Source organism: Prunus dulcis, chromosome 4 (assembly GCF_902201215.1).
Source record: "Prunus dulcis chromosome 4, ALMONDv2, whole genome shotgun sequence".
In the NCBI taxonomy this organism is placed as follows: Eukaryota; Viridiplantae; Streptophyta; class Magnoliopsida; order Rosales; family Rosaceae; genus Prunus; species Prunus dulcis.
The window spans coordinates 7,105,539-7,124,055 of record NC_047653.1 but is presented as its reverse complement, the minus strand read 5'-3'; the positions used below and the strand labels follow the sequence as shown (position 1 = coordinate 7,124,055).

At 39.7% G+C, this 18,517-nt stretch overlaps 1 protein-coding gene across 1 annotated transcript; it reads right to left on the bottom strand.

Annotated features, from left to right (window-relative positions):
* Positions 1-429: 429 nt before the first annotated feature.
* Positions 430-3,633, bottom strand: LOC117623879 (receptor-like protein EIX2). Its single transcript, XM_034354888.1, has one exon. It carries the CDS (start codon positions 3,620-3,622, stop codon positions 587-589), a length of 3,036 nt encoding a protein of 1,011 aa, XP_034210779.1. The 5' UTR covers positions 3,623-3,633; the 3' UTR covers positions 430-586.
* Positions 3,634-18,517: the final 14,884 nt, after the last annotated feature.

Below are 18,517 nucleotides of genomic sequence, written 5' to 3'. Positions count from 1 at the left end.
GTTCGTTGTAAAGCAGCTGCGCATTTGAGTTAATTCTCCTCTTTGGTCCCCCTCAGAAACCAGGCCAATGGTTTCCAAATTCCAAGTCCTCAGCACAATTTCTTGACCTTGGTTGGCAAAGCAAGTCCACCATTCCCACACAAGTAGTGGAGCTGAGATGGATGTAATAAATGAACGTTTTCCGAATTCCAAGTCCTCTGCCAATTTTTCAAATTTGCTAGTCCCAGTCAGCTAGTTGCCCACGTTGATACATCTTCTTGACTTTGGTTAATTTTTGTTGACTTTGGTAGCCAGAGCAATAATGTAAATTGTGGTAGCTAAAAAGCCTGCGACGTTAACGTGTGAGACGGGCAATGTCTTGTTCTGAGAAATTTTAACAAAACTTCTTCTAAGTAAATCAAAACTTTATTAATAAAAGCACAACGAGAGCTTACAAAGGCTAACAATTTCTAGGAGAAACCAGGCCAATCCTCAAACAAAGCGAGGAGGCAGGGCCTCTCTTAGGTGTCAGAACCAAACAACAAAAGCAAGCAGATGCCCAAATGCAGAGCTTGAAACACCTCAAAACTAGCATTTCCTTTTCCAATCAAAACTTCCTTTGCAAATGAGCCAATTTTAATGCAATTGTTAGTGATACTTTATCTTTGATGTCATCAAAAAATTGAAAATAAGCATACCTCCATGACTTCTTTAGGAGTAATGTGCCACAAACACCCCAAAAGCCTACAACAAAGCCGAGTACCGTGGTCACATAGAACCATAACACTCCATTATCCTTTCCCTCTTCAATATTGTCTTTTGCTTCCTTGGTAGTGGAAGTATCATCTCCCGGACACTTGGGAAGAGGAACCCCACACAATGAGGGATTCCCTTCATAAATGGATGGATCATCGAGTGTCTGAAGTTGGTTGCCCAAAGGAATTCTTCCAACCAACTTGTTATAAGACAAATTCAAGTGAGACACTGAGGTTAAAGAAGAGAAACTTTTAGGTATCTGTCCCGAAAGATGGTTGTGTGAGAGATCAAGTGTTTCCAGCCAACGCAAGTTTCCAATTCTCGAGGGAATGTTTCCACTTAATTGATTCATTGACAAGTTCAAGATACCCAATGCAATGAGGCTGCTTATTTCTTCAGGGATTTCACCTTCTAAATTATTTGATGAAAGATCAATGCTCTTTACCGCGAACAAGGTCGTATTATATTCGAGTTCACTTCCTTTTGAAATTACTGTTGTTTGTTGATTATAATCTGGTGAGACGCCTAGGGTATTCACAGATGTGAAAACAGTGATATTATTCAAACATTTGGGAATAGTCCCTGAGAAGTTGTTGTGACCAAGATCTAGTATATGAAGGTTGCGAAGATTGCACAATTGTTGCGGGATATGTCCATTTAAATTGTTGGATCGCAACCTTAGGATACTCAACATGTTCATTTTTGATCCTATCCACAAAGGTATGTTTCCAAAAAATTTGTTGCCACCAAGATCAATAGTTTCCAAATCAGAACAATTTTGTAACGAAAAGGGAATTTTACCGCCAAAATTGTTGTTGTTCAGCTTTAATACTTGAAGATGACTTGAGACCCCCATTGTACTAGGAATGTTACCAGAGAGATTGTTGTTTGCAACGTCTAGAATCGTTAAGTTGTAGCAAACACTCCATGTTTGAGGAAGATCTCCAGATAACTGATTTCTCCTGAGGGAAAGGATTGACAAACTTTTCATGTTGCAAATGCTGGGTGGAATAATACCACCCAAATTATTCTCAGAAAGATGCAGTTCTTGTAATTGGACAAAATGCTGGTCGAAGTTCGATGGAATTGGCCCAGAAAATAGATTGCTTTCAAGGTCAAGAATGGTGGCATTAGTGGACCAAAGTGGAAGGGGGCCCTCTAATTGATTATGACTCAAATCTACAGATTGTAAATTTGGAAATTTCAGTTGGGATGGAAGCTTTCCAAAGATTTGGTTATAAGATAAATCCAAATATTCAACTTGGGAAGATATCTTCAAAAACCAGTCCTCTGGTATGGAATCTGAGATTCCAGGACTGCGAAGTGTGATTGAGGATAGTTCAGATTTAGATTGAAGCCAAAAGGGAAATGCAGGACCTACTTGACAGTTGATAATGTTAACTGTGTGAAGTGTGAAAGGAGGAAGCCACTCATCAGCCATGTCGAAAATGAGGGACATAGGTTGGCCGGGTTTTGTGCCTATTGCAACATATTCTAATCGTGTGAGATTTATGAAATGAGCTTCAGTTAAAATACCTTTCCATGAATTCCAAGACAAATCAAGGTGAACTAGCTCAGAGAGTTGTCCCAAACTTTCGGGAATAGAACCGTTCATAAGATTATAGCTGAAGCTTAGTGTTTTCAAGGATGATAAATTTCTAATAAATTCTGGAATTGAGCCTTGAAAATTGTTGAACCCCAGGTTAAGATGCTGCAACTTGTGTAACATGACTAAGGAGGCAGGTAATTCGCTCTCAAGTCTATTATAAGACAAATCCAGTGACTCCAATCTATTTTCTGAACAGTTTGAGAAACCATTCAAAAGCTCTTCAATCCCCCCAAAAAATTCGTTTTCATTAAGATTCAAGATCTTTAGTCTGCACAAATTTCCAATGAATTCTGGAATTTGACCCTCGAGCTCATCACCAGATAAATCAAGGTATTCTAGATATTTGATGCTTGTAAACTCAGAAGGGATGGGACCAGTGACAGAATTATATCTTAGATCTAGTTTCCTGAGGCTAGTAAGATTGAAGAACCAGCTGGGAAATGTAGATTGAATATCGTTTTTTGAGATATCAAGGATCAAAAGTGATGTGAAATTAATTGAACGCAATGAGAGTGGAAGGTTTTCAATTTCACATGAAGATAAGTGTAACTCTAACAATGAAGGCACCATGTTAACAGCATGTAGCCAACTAGCTCCTGTGCTGCCAAGGTTTACTCCATTGAGATTCAGATATTTTAGGGAAGTCAGATGAGATAGCCAATTCAAGTTTCCGGAAGAAATTGTCCATGACAAAAGGAAATTACTACTGAGGTCAAGATAGTTCAAGTTGGACAAGTTACCAAGAGAAGAGGGAACCTCTCCAGCAAATGATGCAAAGGAGACATTGAGATATTGCAAACTTTTAAGCTGACCAAAAAACATAGGAATGGGAATGCCATGAAAATTGTTCTTGCTTAGGTCCAGGTAAATTAAGTACTTCAAGCTAAGCAAAGAAGGATTGATCTTACCCCCCAAACTAGAGTTCGAAGACCGCTCGTAAGCCAACTCCTTCCAATCTTCTTCATCAATGGGAGCTGTGAAAAGCAACCGTGACTTGCCAAAGAAGCCACCTTGTTTCCGGAGGTCCACCTTTGTAACGTGGCCTGTGTTGCATGAAATCCCTTTCCATCGACAGCAATCATGACCAACCCAAGAAGAAAGTGTACCAGAAGGATCAGTAAGATCTTGTTTAAAGCTGAGAAGGGCACGCCTTTCTTTCTCAGTGCATTTCAAAATTGGAAGTCCATCACCAAAAGAGAGGTAATAGGAAGAGGCCAAATACAGAAAGAGCAAATAGTGAGCAAAATGAAGGTGAAAGGTAGGGTTATTACTATCCATGATCAAACAAAGTTTTCTTAGTTTGCTGCAGATTGGTACCAAGCACAAATGTATTAATAGGCTTCAAGGAAAGTGTAACGAAACAACCAGAGCTGAAGGCAATGGGGTCCTCAGCCCATTTTTGTTGACTTTGGTTCCCAAAGCAATAATTGAAGGATTATTTAATTGGGCCTCTGAATTCTGTTCAATGGTAATTTTAAATAAATAAAAATTAATCTTGATTGGCACATGATCTTAAAAACCAGTGAAGAACGTAATCTGTCATATAATCATCTGGTATAAATTATAATATATCCACACGTCAGGGCTTTCAATGCAAGATACATGAATAATTTTCTGCCTAGTCCAATTCGAATATGCTGCAAAATGTTTCTGATGTTAAAAGAACTTTAGTACTAAACTGTGGGATAAATTTACTTAATGCACATTTATGCTACAAGAAATATGGAAAAATCTAGAAGCTTAAGAAAAAAAGCTAATGTCGGCTTGGAGTAGCAAATACCGTAGAAGGATATTGAGAATTCTAGAAATGGGAAGTCGGAAACCACATGCAACCTTGGAGAATTATCTAGAGAAAGCCAAATCTTCCTAGGTCGGTGGACCAAGGTATGGCTGGTGGATCATGCCTATAAATAGACATACATGTGATCATACAAGAAGGAGTGGAAAATAGCTACCCAAATCTTAACTAGTAAGCTAGCAACCTAAATTAGTTAGCTATTCTGGGTGTCATGTGAGTTTTTCCGGTTCGAAATTGTGGGTATGTGGATATGTCCTAACATTAGTAGTGAGAGTAGCCAATCTTCCTCTAAACTTTCTGTTATCCAAAAGAAAAAAAAAACAGTTAGCTATATATATGGCTAATCAACTAAGGTGGTATAGGGAGTTAACCAAGAGAACTCTCAACTAAGAGAGCCAAGATCTAGCCAAATTAAACTATGTTGTGGAGCCAATAAGCTCACCAAAGGCCAAATAACCCAAACTAATCTAAATCAAGTACGGTGAACAATAAGCGAATAAGTTAGAAGGGTAATAAGCCTACACCAAGCTATGTATTATTCTCCTCCAGTGTAATTAAAGCAGAAGATAAAAATGTTTACAGAACACGCAAGCAGAGTCTTTGAGCAGATGAGTTATTACATCTTACAAGATATATATGGAAGAAAGCAGCATCAAGCCTACAACTTGAAGAAGGAATTCTGCCCACAAGATTGTTATCGTTCAGCTTTAATACAAGAAGTGAGCTTGGGAGTCCGATTGAACTTGTGATATTGCTCGATAGATTGTTGTGTCCGACATCTACAATCAGTATTAAGAGCTACAAACTCCATGTTTGTGGGAATTCTCCAAATAACTAATTGCTCCTCAGGGAAAGGATGGACAAACTTTGTATATATGTTACAAATGATGGGGTAATTGTACCTTTCAACTGATTTTCAGAAAGTTACAATCCTTGCAATGCGGGCAACACTTGGTCTAAATTTGAGGGGATTGGCCCTGAAAATGAATTGCCTTCAACATTAGAGCATGTACAGCGCACGGGTTTGGCCCGGGCAAAAGGCCAAAATCAGCCCAAGTCCAGCTCCAGCGCAGCCAAAGCAACCCGGGCAAGCTGCGGGTCCCACGAGCCCGGGCAGGCCCAAGGGCGAATATCGACTGGGCTCGAGCCCGAGTTTAGGTGACGTCAATGCTGACGTCACGACTACGTCAGCGCAGTAAATTCAAATTTTTTTACCGTTGGCGCGTGTAATACACGCGCCAACGGTAAAAAAAAATTGACTTGCGTGCACTGACGTCACCACCAACGGTAACCTGCCACGTGTTGGCACCGGGTGGCTCCGATTGGATTTTTTTCAGAAATCCTACGGTTCTCATTTTTTTGGCCAAAAAAATTTAAAAAAATTCTGAAAAAATTCTGAAATTTTTTTTAAAAAAATACCAAAAATGTATGTATTTTTTCCCTATAAATACCTAACCATTTTATCTACTTTCAACACCAAATCTTCATACAATTTCTTCTCCATACAATATTTTCTACTCTCCACTCACATAATTCATTTTCCACACCAAATCTCCATACAAACTCATCTCCTTCCAATATTTTTTACTCTCTACTCATATTTTCCACTTTCCACACCAATTCCATACAAACTCTTCTCCTTCCAATATTTTTTACCTATCCACTCACATTTTTGTACTACTTTCCATTTGTAGAAAATAAACAAATGGCATCTTCTGTTGAAATCGGAGGCTCGTGGTCAACCCAGGAAGATATTGCATTGTGCGAGTCTTGGGTGAACGTTAGTCATGACCCTATCACGGGCAATGAGATGAAGTTCCATCATATGTGGAGCAAAATTCATGGAGAATTTTGTCAAAGATCGGGTTCCATTCGGACCGAAATGGCTTTGTCTAGTAGATGGAAAATTCTAAACAAAGAGTTAGGGAAATGGAGAAATGCCTTGACAAAAGCAAAGGAGAACATTCGGAGCGGTGCGAATCTTTCCGATGAGGTAAAATATTTTTAATTGCCATTTTAATCAATTTAATGTAACTTTTTTTTTTATTGCATATTCTATTTATTTTTTGTTGCACAATGTTTATTTTATTTTTGCATTTCCTAATTGGCTTTATTTATTTACATAATCAATTTTATTCTTGCATTTCAAAATAGTTTATAATTTCATGCATAATCTTTATTTTTGTTTTTGCATTTTCAATTTGTCTATATTTATTTACATAATCAATTTTATTCTTGCATTTCAAAATAGTTTATAATTTCTTGCATTGTATATTTTTTTTAATGCACTTCCAATTATTTATTTTGAATAGATCATACAAGCACAAATGTGGTTCGGTGCCACGGGGCAAGGGAAAAAAAGTTTTGTGCATTTCCAATGTTGGGAAATTGTCAAGGATTGTTCCAGATTCAAAATTATTCCTACCGCACCCCCGGTTGTGTTGCATGAGACGCCGCTCCACGAATCGCCATCAACCGATTCGCCATTAGACTCCCCAATGGAAACGGAGTCACCACTCCCACGTCCGCCGAGACCTATTGGGAGAAAGGCGGCAAAGGCCAAGAGAGGGGCCACTTCAAACATTGATTGTGTTCAAATATTCGAGCAAATAGCTAAGAACAACTCTCTAAGATTGGAGAGAGACTTGAGGAGAGATGAAGCGGACAAGGCACGATTGGAAGCCTTTGCAATTGAAAAGCAACATGCAAAAAAAAAAGACGACGATGAAAGAGAGATGAAAATCATGGCCATGGATACGAGCCATATGTCTCCTGAAACAAAGGCCTATTGGAAGCATAAACGAAGGGATGTGATGAGAAGAAAACTTTTCCATGACGACGGACCTAGCAATACGGATTGGCTAAATGATGAAAACCATTAGATTGTATTGTTGTATTTTTTTATAATTGTTGTATTTTTTTTAAATTGTTGTATTATCCTTTAATTTGTTGTATTGTTTCTTTTTTATTCAATCAAAAAAGCATTCTATAATTGGACTATTTATTAAAAACATTTGAGCATTCCTCACAAAGATTAATTAAAAACAAACCTTCATTTATTGCAAACAACACACAAAACAAACCATCCATAAAAGCATAATAATAAAAAAGACCTCGCAATAATTCCACAAAACACAACACACAAAAACAAAGCATAATTCCAAACAAAGCACGAATCTAGCCTTCATCCATTGTGATTGCCTTTCATCTGCCACAAGTGCTCGATCAAGTCAACTTGACGTCTTTCGTGAACATATGAAGATTGCATTTCTTGATAACGATCAATCATGGGGTTGTTGAATCGCCCATCCTGAAGTAACGGTTCGGGCTCCATTGGTAGTCCATTTGGTCCCATCGGCCTTTCATATATTCTTGTCAACGCCGTGTTCATAGGATCGGGTTCAAACACCTCTGGAGCATCGTAGTCATACTCATCCTCCACAATCATGTTGTGGAGGATGATGCAAGTCATCATAATACTCCTCAACCCCTCCTCGTCTAGCATCCGAGCAGCACCCCTGATAATTGCCCAACGAGCTTGCAAGATACCAAAACACCTTTCCACGTCTTTCCTGTAACCTTCTTGAAAGGAAGCAAAGCTTCTTTCCTTCTCGGATTGGGGATTCGAAATTGTTTTCACGAATGTCGTCCACCTAGGATAAATTCCGTCGGCAAGGTAGTATGCACCAGAGTATACGGTATTGTTGATTTGGTATGTGACCTGAGGGGAATGACCTCGCAATACCTCGTCGAACACCGGGGATTGACCAAGGACATTGAGGTCATTCTGAGATCCGACAACCCCAAAAAAGGCATGCCAAACCCAAGTGTCGAATGAAGCTACGGCCTCCAAAATGATACTTTTTTGGCCCTTCCGATTCCCATATCTCCTTGCCACGCAGTAGGACAATTCTTCCACTGCCAATGCATGCAATCGATGCTTCCGATCATTCCTGGGAAACCTCGAGCCTCGCCTTTTTGTAGAAGCCTTTGCAGGTCCCTCGGAGTGGGTTTGTGAAGGTACTCCCTCGTGTACAAATTTTCCACTGCATCACAGAATCTCACCAAGCACTCTAGGATAGTAGATTTTCCCATCCTTGCAATCTCATCCACCTCCTCTGCAGATGCCCCATAAGCAAGCATCCGCAAAGCAGCTGTAAGTTTTTGCTCCGGGATAAGACCCAAAACTCCAACAGCATCATGCTTTTGAATGAAGTATGTGTCGTAATTACAAATATCATGCATGATTTTTTTGGAACAAATGTGGCTGCATTCTATATCTCTCTCGAAACTTATGAGCAGGATATAACGAATTTGGGATAAAGTAATCCTCCAAGAGATTCTTACCCCAAGACTCTCTGCGTCTGTTCACATTCGGGGCACGACGACGATGGTGTTGGCTTGATTGATTCATCATACACACCGCCGCTACTTCAAGCATTTCTTCCTCTTCTTCATCGGCGTCCCGATCTTCTTCCTCACGTCTACGCCGGATTTCTTCCCATTCTTTCTATTGCCTCTCCAACACCCTCCTGAAGTTTGACATTGAGAGTATAATGGGAAATTGTAAAATCTGAGAAATGAAGGAATATATCAGAGATGGTGTGAGAGGAGTGGTGTTGATGGTGTAGTTATATAGAGGGATTCAGAAGATAGAGATGACACGTGGCACAATTTTAGAGGGTGAAAATCTTATCTGAAATCTGAGATCACTATTTGTAAAAAAAATCTGAAAATCTTATCAGACATGGGACACGTGGCACAATTTTAGAGGGTGAAAATCTTATCTGAAATATGAGATTATAATTTTTTTAAAATATCTGAAAATCTTATCTGACATGGGANTTCAATATTTCTATATTTATTTACATAATCAATTTTATTCTTGCATTTCACAATAGTTTATAATTTCTTGCATTGTATATTTTTTTTAATGCACTTCCAATTATTTATTTTGAATAGATCATACAAGCACAAATGTGGTTCGGTGCCACGGGGCAAGGGAAAAAAAGTTTTGTGCATTTCCAATGTTGGGAAATTGTCAAGGATTGTTCCAGATTCAAAATTATTCCTACCGCACCCCCAGTTGTGTTGCATGAGACGCCGCTCCACGAATCGCTATCAACCGATTCGCCATTGGACTCCCCAATGGAAACGGAGTCACCACTCCCACGTCCGCCGAGACCTATTGGGAGAAAGGCGGCAAAGGCCAAGAGGGGGGCCACTTCAAACATTGATTGTGTTCAAATATTCGAGCAAATAGCTAAGAACAACTCTCTAAGATTGGAGAGAGACTTGAGGAGAGATGAAGCGGACAAGGCACGATTGGAAGCCTTTGCAATTGAAAAGCAACATGCAAAAGAAAAAGACGACGATGAAAAAGAGATGAAAATCATGGCCATGGATCCGAGCCATATGTCTCCTGAAACAAAGGCCTATTGGAAGCATAAACGAAGGGATGTGATGAGAAGAAAACTTTTCCATGACGACGGACCTAGCAATACGGATTGGCTAAATGATGAAAACCATTAGATTGTATTGTTGTATTTTTTTTATAATTGTTGTATTTTTTTTTAAATTGTTGTATTATCCTTTAATTTGTTGTATTGTTTCTTTTTTATTCAATCAAAAAAGCATTCTATAATTGGACTATTTATTAAAAACATTTGAGCATTCCTCACAAAGATTAATTAAAAACAAACCTTCATTTATTGCAAACAACACACAAAACAAACCATACATAAAAACATAATAATAAAAAAGACCTCGCAATTATTCCACAAAACACAACACACAAAAACAAAGCATAATTAAAAACAAAGCATAATTCCAAACAAAGCACGAATCTAGCCTTCATCCATTGTGATTGCCTTTCATCTGCCACAAGTGCTCGATCAAGTCAACTTGACGTATTTCGTGAACATATGAAGATTGCATTTCTTGATAACGATCAATCATGGGGTTGTTGAATCGACCATCCTGAAGTAACGGTTCGAGCTCCATTGGTAGTCCATTTGGTCCCATCGGCCTTTTATATATTCTTGTCAACGCCGTGTTCATAGGATCGGGTTCAAACACCTCTGGAGCATCGTAGTCATACTCATCCTCCACAATCATGTTGTGGAGGATGATGCAAGTCATCATAATACTCCTCAGCACCTCCTCGTCTAGCATCCGAGCAGCACCCCTGATAATTGCCCAACGAGCTTGCAAGATACCGAAACACCTTTCCACGTCTTTTCTGTAACCTTCTTGAAAGGAAGCAAAGCTTCTTTCCTTCTCGGATTGGGGATTCGGAATTGTTTTCACGAATGTCGTCCACCTAGGATAAATTTCGTCGGCAAGGTAGTACGCACCAGAGTATACGGTATTGTTGATTTGGTATGTGACCTGAGGGGAATGACCTCGCAATACCTCGTCGAACACCGGGGATTGACCAAGGACATTGAGGTCATTCTGAGATCCGGCAACCCCAAAAAAGGCATGCCAAACCCAAGTGTCGAATGAAGCTACGACCTCCAAAATGATACTTTTTTGGCCCTTCCGATTCCCATAGTCTCCTTGCCACGCAGTAGGACAATTCTTCCACTGCCAATGCATGCAATCGATGCTTCCGATCATTCCTGGGAAACCTCGAGCCTCGCCTTTTTGTAGAAGCCTTTGCAGGTCCCTCGGAGTGGGTTTGTGAAGGTACTCCCTCGTGTACAAATTTTCCACTGCATCACAGAATCTCACCAAGCACTCTAGGATAGTAGATTTTCCCATCCTTGCAATCTCATCCACCTGCGCTGCAGATGCCCCATAAGCAAGCATCCGCAAAGCAGCTGTAAGTTTTTGCTCCGGGATAAGACCCAAAACTCCAACAGCATCATGCTTTTGAATGAAGTATGTGTCGTAATTACAAATATCATGCATGATTTTTTTGGAACAAATGTGGCTGCATTCTATATCTCTCTCGAAACTTATGAGCAGGATATAACGAATTTGGGATAAAGTAATCCTCCAAGAGATTCTTACCCCGAGACTCTCTGCGTCTGTCCACATTCGGGGAACGACGACGATGGTGTTGGCTTGATTGATTCATCATACACACCGCCGCTACTTCAAGCATTTCTTCCTCTTCTTCATCGGCGTCCCGATCTTCTTCCTCATGTCTACGCTGGATTTCTTCCCATTCTTTCTGTTGCCTCTCCAACACCCTCCTGAAGTTTGACATTGAGAGTATAATGTGTTTTGTAAAATCTGAGAAATGAAGGAATATATCAGAGATGGTGTGAGAGGAGTGGTGTTGATAGTGTAGTTATATAGAGGGATTCAGAAGATAGAGATGACACGTGACACAATTTTAGAGGGTGAAAATCTTATATGAAATCTGAGATCACTATTTGTAAAAAAATATCTGAAAATCTTATCAGACATAGGACACATGGCACAATTTTAGAGGGTGAAAATCTTATCTGAAATATGAGATTATAATTTTTTTAAAATATCTGAAAATCTTATCTGACATGGGACACGTGGCACAATTTTAGAGGGTGAAAATTTTATCGGAAATATGAGATTATAATTTTTATTAATGAATATCCGAAAATTTTATCTAGAATAAGACACGTGGCAACCGAGATTCACATCCGAAAATCTTATCCGAAAATTTAATTACAAAAGATTATCAAAATTAATGATTTAAAGTATATAAAAAATAGGAAATAAAGTACAATAAATAGTAATTGCCCTTGACTTGCCCTAGACTTTGCCCTTGTGGGTGGAACCACAAATGGCAAGGCTGACACTATTCACGTGAATAGTGTCAGCCCTTGCTTGCCCTAGCTTGCCCTTGCCTTAGACTTTGCCCTAAGGAGTGGAGTTGCTCTTAGGAACTCTGTAGATACACCTCTTGTCAGGCTGGTAGAAAAATGGAACCACGTCAGCCTATTCTGGTTCATTCTCAGCGATCCTCCATATGTAACGTTGTCTTTTTCCTAGAGACAATGAAACTAAAATTAGTACTAGATAGGCATAGGAAGTAACAGTTTGCTTCACTAGCAAAATTCCCGCATTCAAGAATGTCGTCATTCGTTCAAATGTTCGAGAATTTCTTCCTTAGTGTACCACATTCGGATGCATTAATACAAATCTAAAACTAACTTAGAATTCTAGTACTGCGAGTTTAAAATGTCAATAGACAAGTTCCTAGCTAGTTCATAAATTTCCAATGTGTTTTGCTTGCATTGAAAAAGGTAAATTCATCATATTGGAGGGTTATCTATGTTGTGTGAAATCACTCCAAGTCCTTGTTGTTGATGGACTATGCAACTATCACCAAGCCATGCAAAGATAAAGCACACACAAAACCGAAAAGTACACACACACACAAAAAACACAAGAATTTATAGAGGTTCGGCGTTATGCCTATGTTCTCTTGGTGATCCCCCGAGAAATTCACTAGTATAAAAAGAACCCTTTTGGTTACAATGAAGAACCCCCTTTATCTCTCACAAACCCTAACTCTCTTTTCTCTCACCTTTGGCTAAAACCCAATTTGAAGCCTTAGCTTTCTCATGTTTCAATAACCAAGCACTAAAGTGCCTATTTATATGTCATAGGACTTTAGTACAATAATACAATGAATAGGAAACTTAAAGGATCCCAAAATTAGGAGAAAATATGTCTAGATTCGTCAGGGATAAGGGCTAGATTCACGCCTCCCGCTCAAGCGGATGGGTTTGGACAAGAAATACCGCTTTGCCACTTGAGCAGCAGAGCCCAATCAAAACTACTGCACCTCTTTTGACCGTCTGTTTCCTTCACTCCTTCTACATCTTTAAGTGAGCCAACATCAACAATCTATACATTGGCAAGCCTTAAACACCTTGTGAAAATTGACCCCTAGAACCTCTTCAAACCTCTTAGAAACTGTTCTAGTAATTCCTAAGAACTCCACCTCAATATTTAGCATGTAACAATATTGAGCAAGCTTAAACAGTATCTGAACTTTTCAGCCGTGACTGGCTTGGTCTGAAATGTTCTCATCCGTATGAACCTTCTCTATTGCAATGTCCCCATCGTTCACCCAATCTCTTATTCGGTGGTACTGTACATCAATATGCATAGACCTTCCATGAAACGCTTGATTCTTGACTAAGTATATAGCACTTTGATTGTCACTTTCTATCACCACCAAGTCTTAGGCTATCACGAACGCTTTAGCCAATCTTGTCAGCCATAATACTTCCTCAGAAGCCTCCGTTAGCGTCATATACTCATCTTTAGTAGTAGACAAGGCAGTAATTGATTGTAGCACCACTATCCAACTGATCGGTCTTCCACCTCAAGTGAAAACATACCCAATGGTGGATCTCCTCTTGTCTAAGTCTCCTGCATAATCCGAATCCACGTAACCTGACATAAATGCCTTTGTTTGTTGTCTTTCAAACAAAATCTCAAGAAAATCCACTTCACTGCATTCCACTGTTGTTTGCCAGGATTTGCCATGTATCTTGAAACTACACTCACAGCTTGAGCTAAGTCTAAGCATGTGCAAACCAGTGCGTACATGAGATACCCTACCGCGCTTGCATACGGAACCTTACTCATTTTATCATTATCTTTGTCACTAGAAGGACTTTCTTGGGCACTTACTCTAAAGTGTTCCGCCAAAGGAGTAGACATAGGCTTGCAATCCAACATGTTGAATCTCTTAAGTACCTTAGATATGTACTTGCCTTCTGACAATCACAATTTGCTCATATCTTGGTATCTCCTAATTTCCATTCTTAGGATCTTTTATGCAGGATCAAGATCTTTCATGTCAAACTCTTTCCCAAGTAGAATCTTCAACTCTCGAATCTTTGACATGTCTTGATATGCAATTAACGTATCATCCACATAGAGTAGCAACATGATAATCTTCCCATCCTTGAACACATAAGAGTACACACAACAATCTGATTCGCATCTTCTATACCCAATTCACAGCATATATACTTATACCACTATCTTGAAGATTGCTTGAGCCTATGCAAAGACTTCTTCAACCTAGAAACCATATTTTCTTTACTCGTTTTAACGAACCCTTGTGGTTGACTCATGTAGATGTCTTCCTCTAAGTCTCCATGGAGGAACGCTGTTTTCACATCCATTTACTCTACCTTCATGTCCCATTGTGCCACTATGAGAGCAATAACCGTATAGAAGTATGCTTCACCATCGGAGAAAAGATCTTATCATAATCAACCCCTTCCTTTTGTAAGTACCCATTGGCCACTAGACGAGCTTTGAATCTAATTGGCTCTTTCTCATGTATCTCTTCCTTCTTCATAAACACCAACTTGTAGCCGATCACCTTTCGATCTTTGAGTTTAGGAAACAACTCCCAAACGGAGTTTTGGTGCAGAGATTCCATCTCATCCATCATAGCACCCATCCAACTTTCCCACTTCGAACTCTCAATTACTTCTTGGAACGTGGTTGGATCTCCTTCACTCATGTTTAGAGTATAGTGAATTGCATCCGTCTCCCATCCATACCGTTGAGGAGGTTTGATGGTTCTCTTGGGCCTGGACCTAGCTATAGATGGGAACTCCACCTGAACTTGAGCCTCTTCTTCTTCTTCATCTTGAGTTTGTTGTTGTTGCCCAAATTCTTCCACCTCTGTATCAGACTCCACCACCTCATGAACGTCTTCAACTGGCTGCATACTTGGAGTATCTCTGAATACCCTATTTGGTGAAATTGTAACAGTTGTCTTTGTTCCAACAACATTCTCCTTCACTTATGGTTTCTTGACTTTGATTATAGGCATGGTATTTTCATCAAACACAACGTCTCTACTGAGTATTTTCTTCCTGTTTACTGGATCCCATGACTTGAAATCTTTCACACTGCTCTCAAAGTCGAGGAATATGCACCCAAAATACTTTGGTTTCAATTTGGTTCTCTCATCACTAGGTATGAGAGCATAGGCACTGCATCCAAATACTTTCAGATTAGTATACTCAATAGATTCATTAGACCATATCTCTTTTGCACACTTGAAATCAAGATACTTCGATGACGACCGGTTAACCAAATAGGAAGTATGGTTAACCGCCGCCGCCCAAAACGCCTTGGGCAAGCCGACATGAATCCTCATGCACCTCTCACACTCCGTGAGAGTTCTATTCATCCTCTCTGTAGCTCTGTTTTGTTGGGGTGTCTTCTTCACAGTAAAATGCCTCTTGACACCCTCGCTCTTAAAAAAATTCCAAAAATTTGCTACTTTTATATTATCCTTCATTGTCACTTCTCAGGATCTTGATTTCCTTCTCGTAAGGTTCTCTACTTCCGCCTTCCACTCCTTGAATTTGTTGAAGACAAGTGTGTGAATATTGCTGTGTTTGTTTGAATATCATTTGAATTTATCCATCATCACCTAAGTACCAATTACAACTCCATCTTCGTACTTGATACACGTGGTGATTTAGTATTGGAACTTTCTTCCTCCTTGTCACCTGCCATCATCAACACACCACAGCTTTTAAAGTTGCAAGAGCACTTGAGCATAAACTAATACAAGCCGCAACCTGGCTCTAATACCACTTGTTATGCAACAACACTCCAATACCTTTTCGTTGATGGACCACGCAACTTTCACACACATGCCACGCAAAGATAAAGCACAAATGAAACTGCAAAGAAAACACGCACACAAAGAACACAAGAATTTATAGAGATTCAACGTTGTGCCTACGTCCTCTTGGTGATCCCTGAGAAATTCACTAGTATAAAAAGAACGCATTTGGTTACAATGAAGAACCCCCTTTGATTTCTCACAAACCCTAGCTCTCTTTTCTCTCACCATTGGCTCAAACCCAATTTGATGCCTTAGTTTTCTCACGTTTCAAGAACCTAGCACCAAAGTGTCTATTTATATGTCATAGGGCTTTAGTGCAATTATAAAAGGAAAATGAAACTTAAAGAACCCCAAAACTAAGAGAAAATCTATCTAGATTCGCCAGGGATACACGCTGGCTTTGCGCCTCCCACTTGAGCGCTTTTGTCCGCTCGAGTCTGAGTTATGCTGCTCAAGCAGGCGCTCGAGCTCCTAGGTCTGGGTGAGAAGTACCGCTCTACCTCTCGAGCGGCAGAGTCCAGTCAAAACTACTGCAAATCTTTTGACCGTCTCTTTCCTTCACTCATTCTGCATCTTTAACTGAGCCAACATAAACAATCTATACGTCTTCAACTCGTTGGATCTTTGAGCTCCATTGATTTTTTTTTTTATTCTCATCTCCTAAGTACCTCTTATGTTCCCAAATTTTAAAGGGGAAAACATTAAAGTAAATAAGAAACAACAGATTAACACAAATATTTTTGGTTATATAAACAAAACTGAAATCCTTTTAGCAAGCAAATTAAGGAATCTTCAGTAGTAGAAACAAAATGTAGCAGAATGAGTGAGCAAAAAGACCCTGCGCAAGTTTACGCGGGGGAAATGGAATCATCTATGGTAATGGTTGAGGTTTCTTGAGCTACCACAATGGTGTTTGCTTGCCCTGTTGCTAGCTAGCGAGAGCTAGGCTTGTCATTGGCTTCACTACTACATTTTACTCTTTGCGCGACGAATAACAAAACGTCGCGCAAAGTCTCATTTAGTCGCACTAATTTCAGCGCGACAAAAAATTCGCCACGCACGTTTCGTCGCGCGAAGATCGTGAAGAAAGCCTTTGCGCGACGAGGTACAACCCTTCGTCGCGCATAACTGTGCGACGGGTAAACCATCGTTGCACCAACGGTGTGGAGACGAAACAACTGTTCGTCACAGAAATATTTGCGCGACGATAAAGAATTCGGCGCACGTATATTTGTCGACGAAAGGAATAGCACGACGAAAAATAATTCGTCGCGCAAAACTTGTTCGGGAGACGTATATGTTCGTTGCAGAACTATTCGCGCGATGAGAAAGTTTTCGTCGCCCATATATTTGCGCGACGAAAATCTCAGTCGTCGCGCAGAATATTTTGCGCGACGAATTCGTCGCGCAAAACGTGTTTGCGAGATGTATAGGTTCGTCGCGCAAGAATAAAAAGTAATAAAAAAGTTGATTTTTTATTTTTTTTTGTTACATGTGGGTTTGCGCGACGAAATGTTTTCCGTCGCGCAAAAATAATATTACAATTTTTTTTTGTTTTTTGTTTTTATTTTTATTTTTATTTTTTTAAATAAAATTGGTTTTTTTTTATTGATTAAACAATGAAATTGCAATAAAAATAAATTAGAATAAAATTTTGTTATAAAATAAAATAAATGTATTACAAATAAAATAAATGTTTATAATGAAAATAAATACACTAATCAAATAATGAAGCAAAATCAACCGGGTCGTCGCCAGTATGCGGCTCGGAGGTCTGGGCGTCCACCGGGGCAGTGGTCTGGTGGGCATGCTCGGGGTGGACGGGCTGGGAGGTCGACGCACGAAACTGCGGGATTGGAAAGCCTCCCTGTGCGAGGGACTGTAGAATCACCGACATCTGACCCTGAAGCTCGGCCACCTGTGCTGTCAAAGCAGTCACCTGACTGTTTGACTGCGCCGATGAACGAGGTCTAGGTTCCCTCCGCCGGGCATTCCCCATCCCTCGACAATATGTCCCCCGCCTCCTCCCGAGAGTCTGATCCAACGTCTCCGTCAAGATCTGAAATCCAGCATCCTGTGGAGGAGCCACAGACTCGATCGGAGTCTCGGGAGGAAGCTGGGAGGCGGACTCCTGAAGAACCAATGGCTCCTCTCCACCATCGTCGTCTGTTGAACATAACATAAAATATAAATTAAAACATGCATATAAATTGAATGCGTAACATAAGAATTAAAATTAAATAATACTTACATGAAGGGACTCGGCCAACTCATTCCCGGGTCGAACATAAACGTCACCAAAGACGTCGATCTCTGGGAACTTGGACCCCTCCTAAATTGAACAAGAGAAGAAAAATATTAGTATGAAAAAAATAAATTAATAAAAATGACATTAAAAATGAAATAAAATTTTGTGATTATTACCCGACGCCGTGCATCCATCCTATACGAAAAGGGTCTGGAGCCGGAATGGTGGAGAAGGGTCTTCTTCTTCCTATTACCCTTATTCACTTGGGCTTTATTCTGTTATACAAAAAATGAAACGTATTAGTTAAAATATAAAAAATTAAATAATAATGAAATAAAAAAATAAAATAAACATTAATAAGAAATAAGTAATAATTAAACAAATATAATTAAAAAAATACCACAAATTCGGGCGCTTGAAAATGAGCGCAGAGCCACTCCCAACTATCCTCCCGCCCCTCAAGCTCCTTCGGGCAACCCTCCTGAAGAGCGACTTGCGGATCATCAAAGGCCTGAA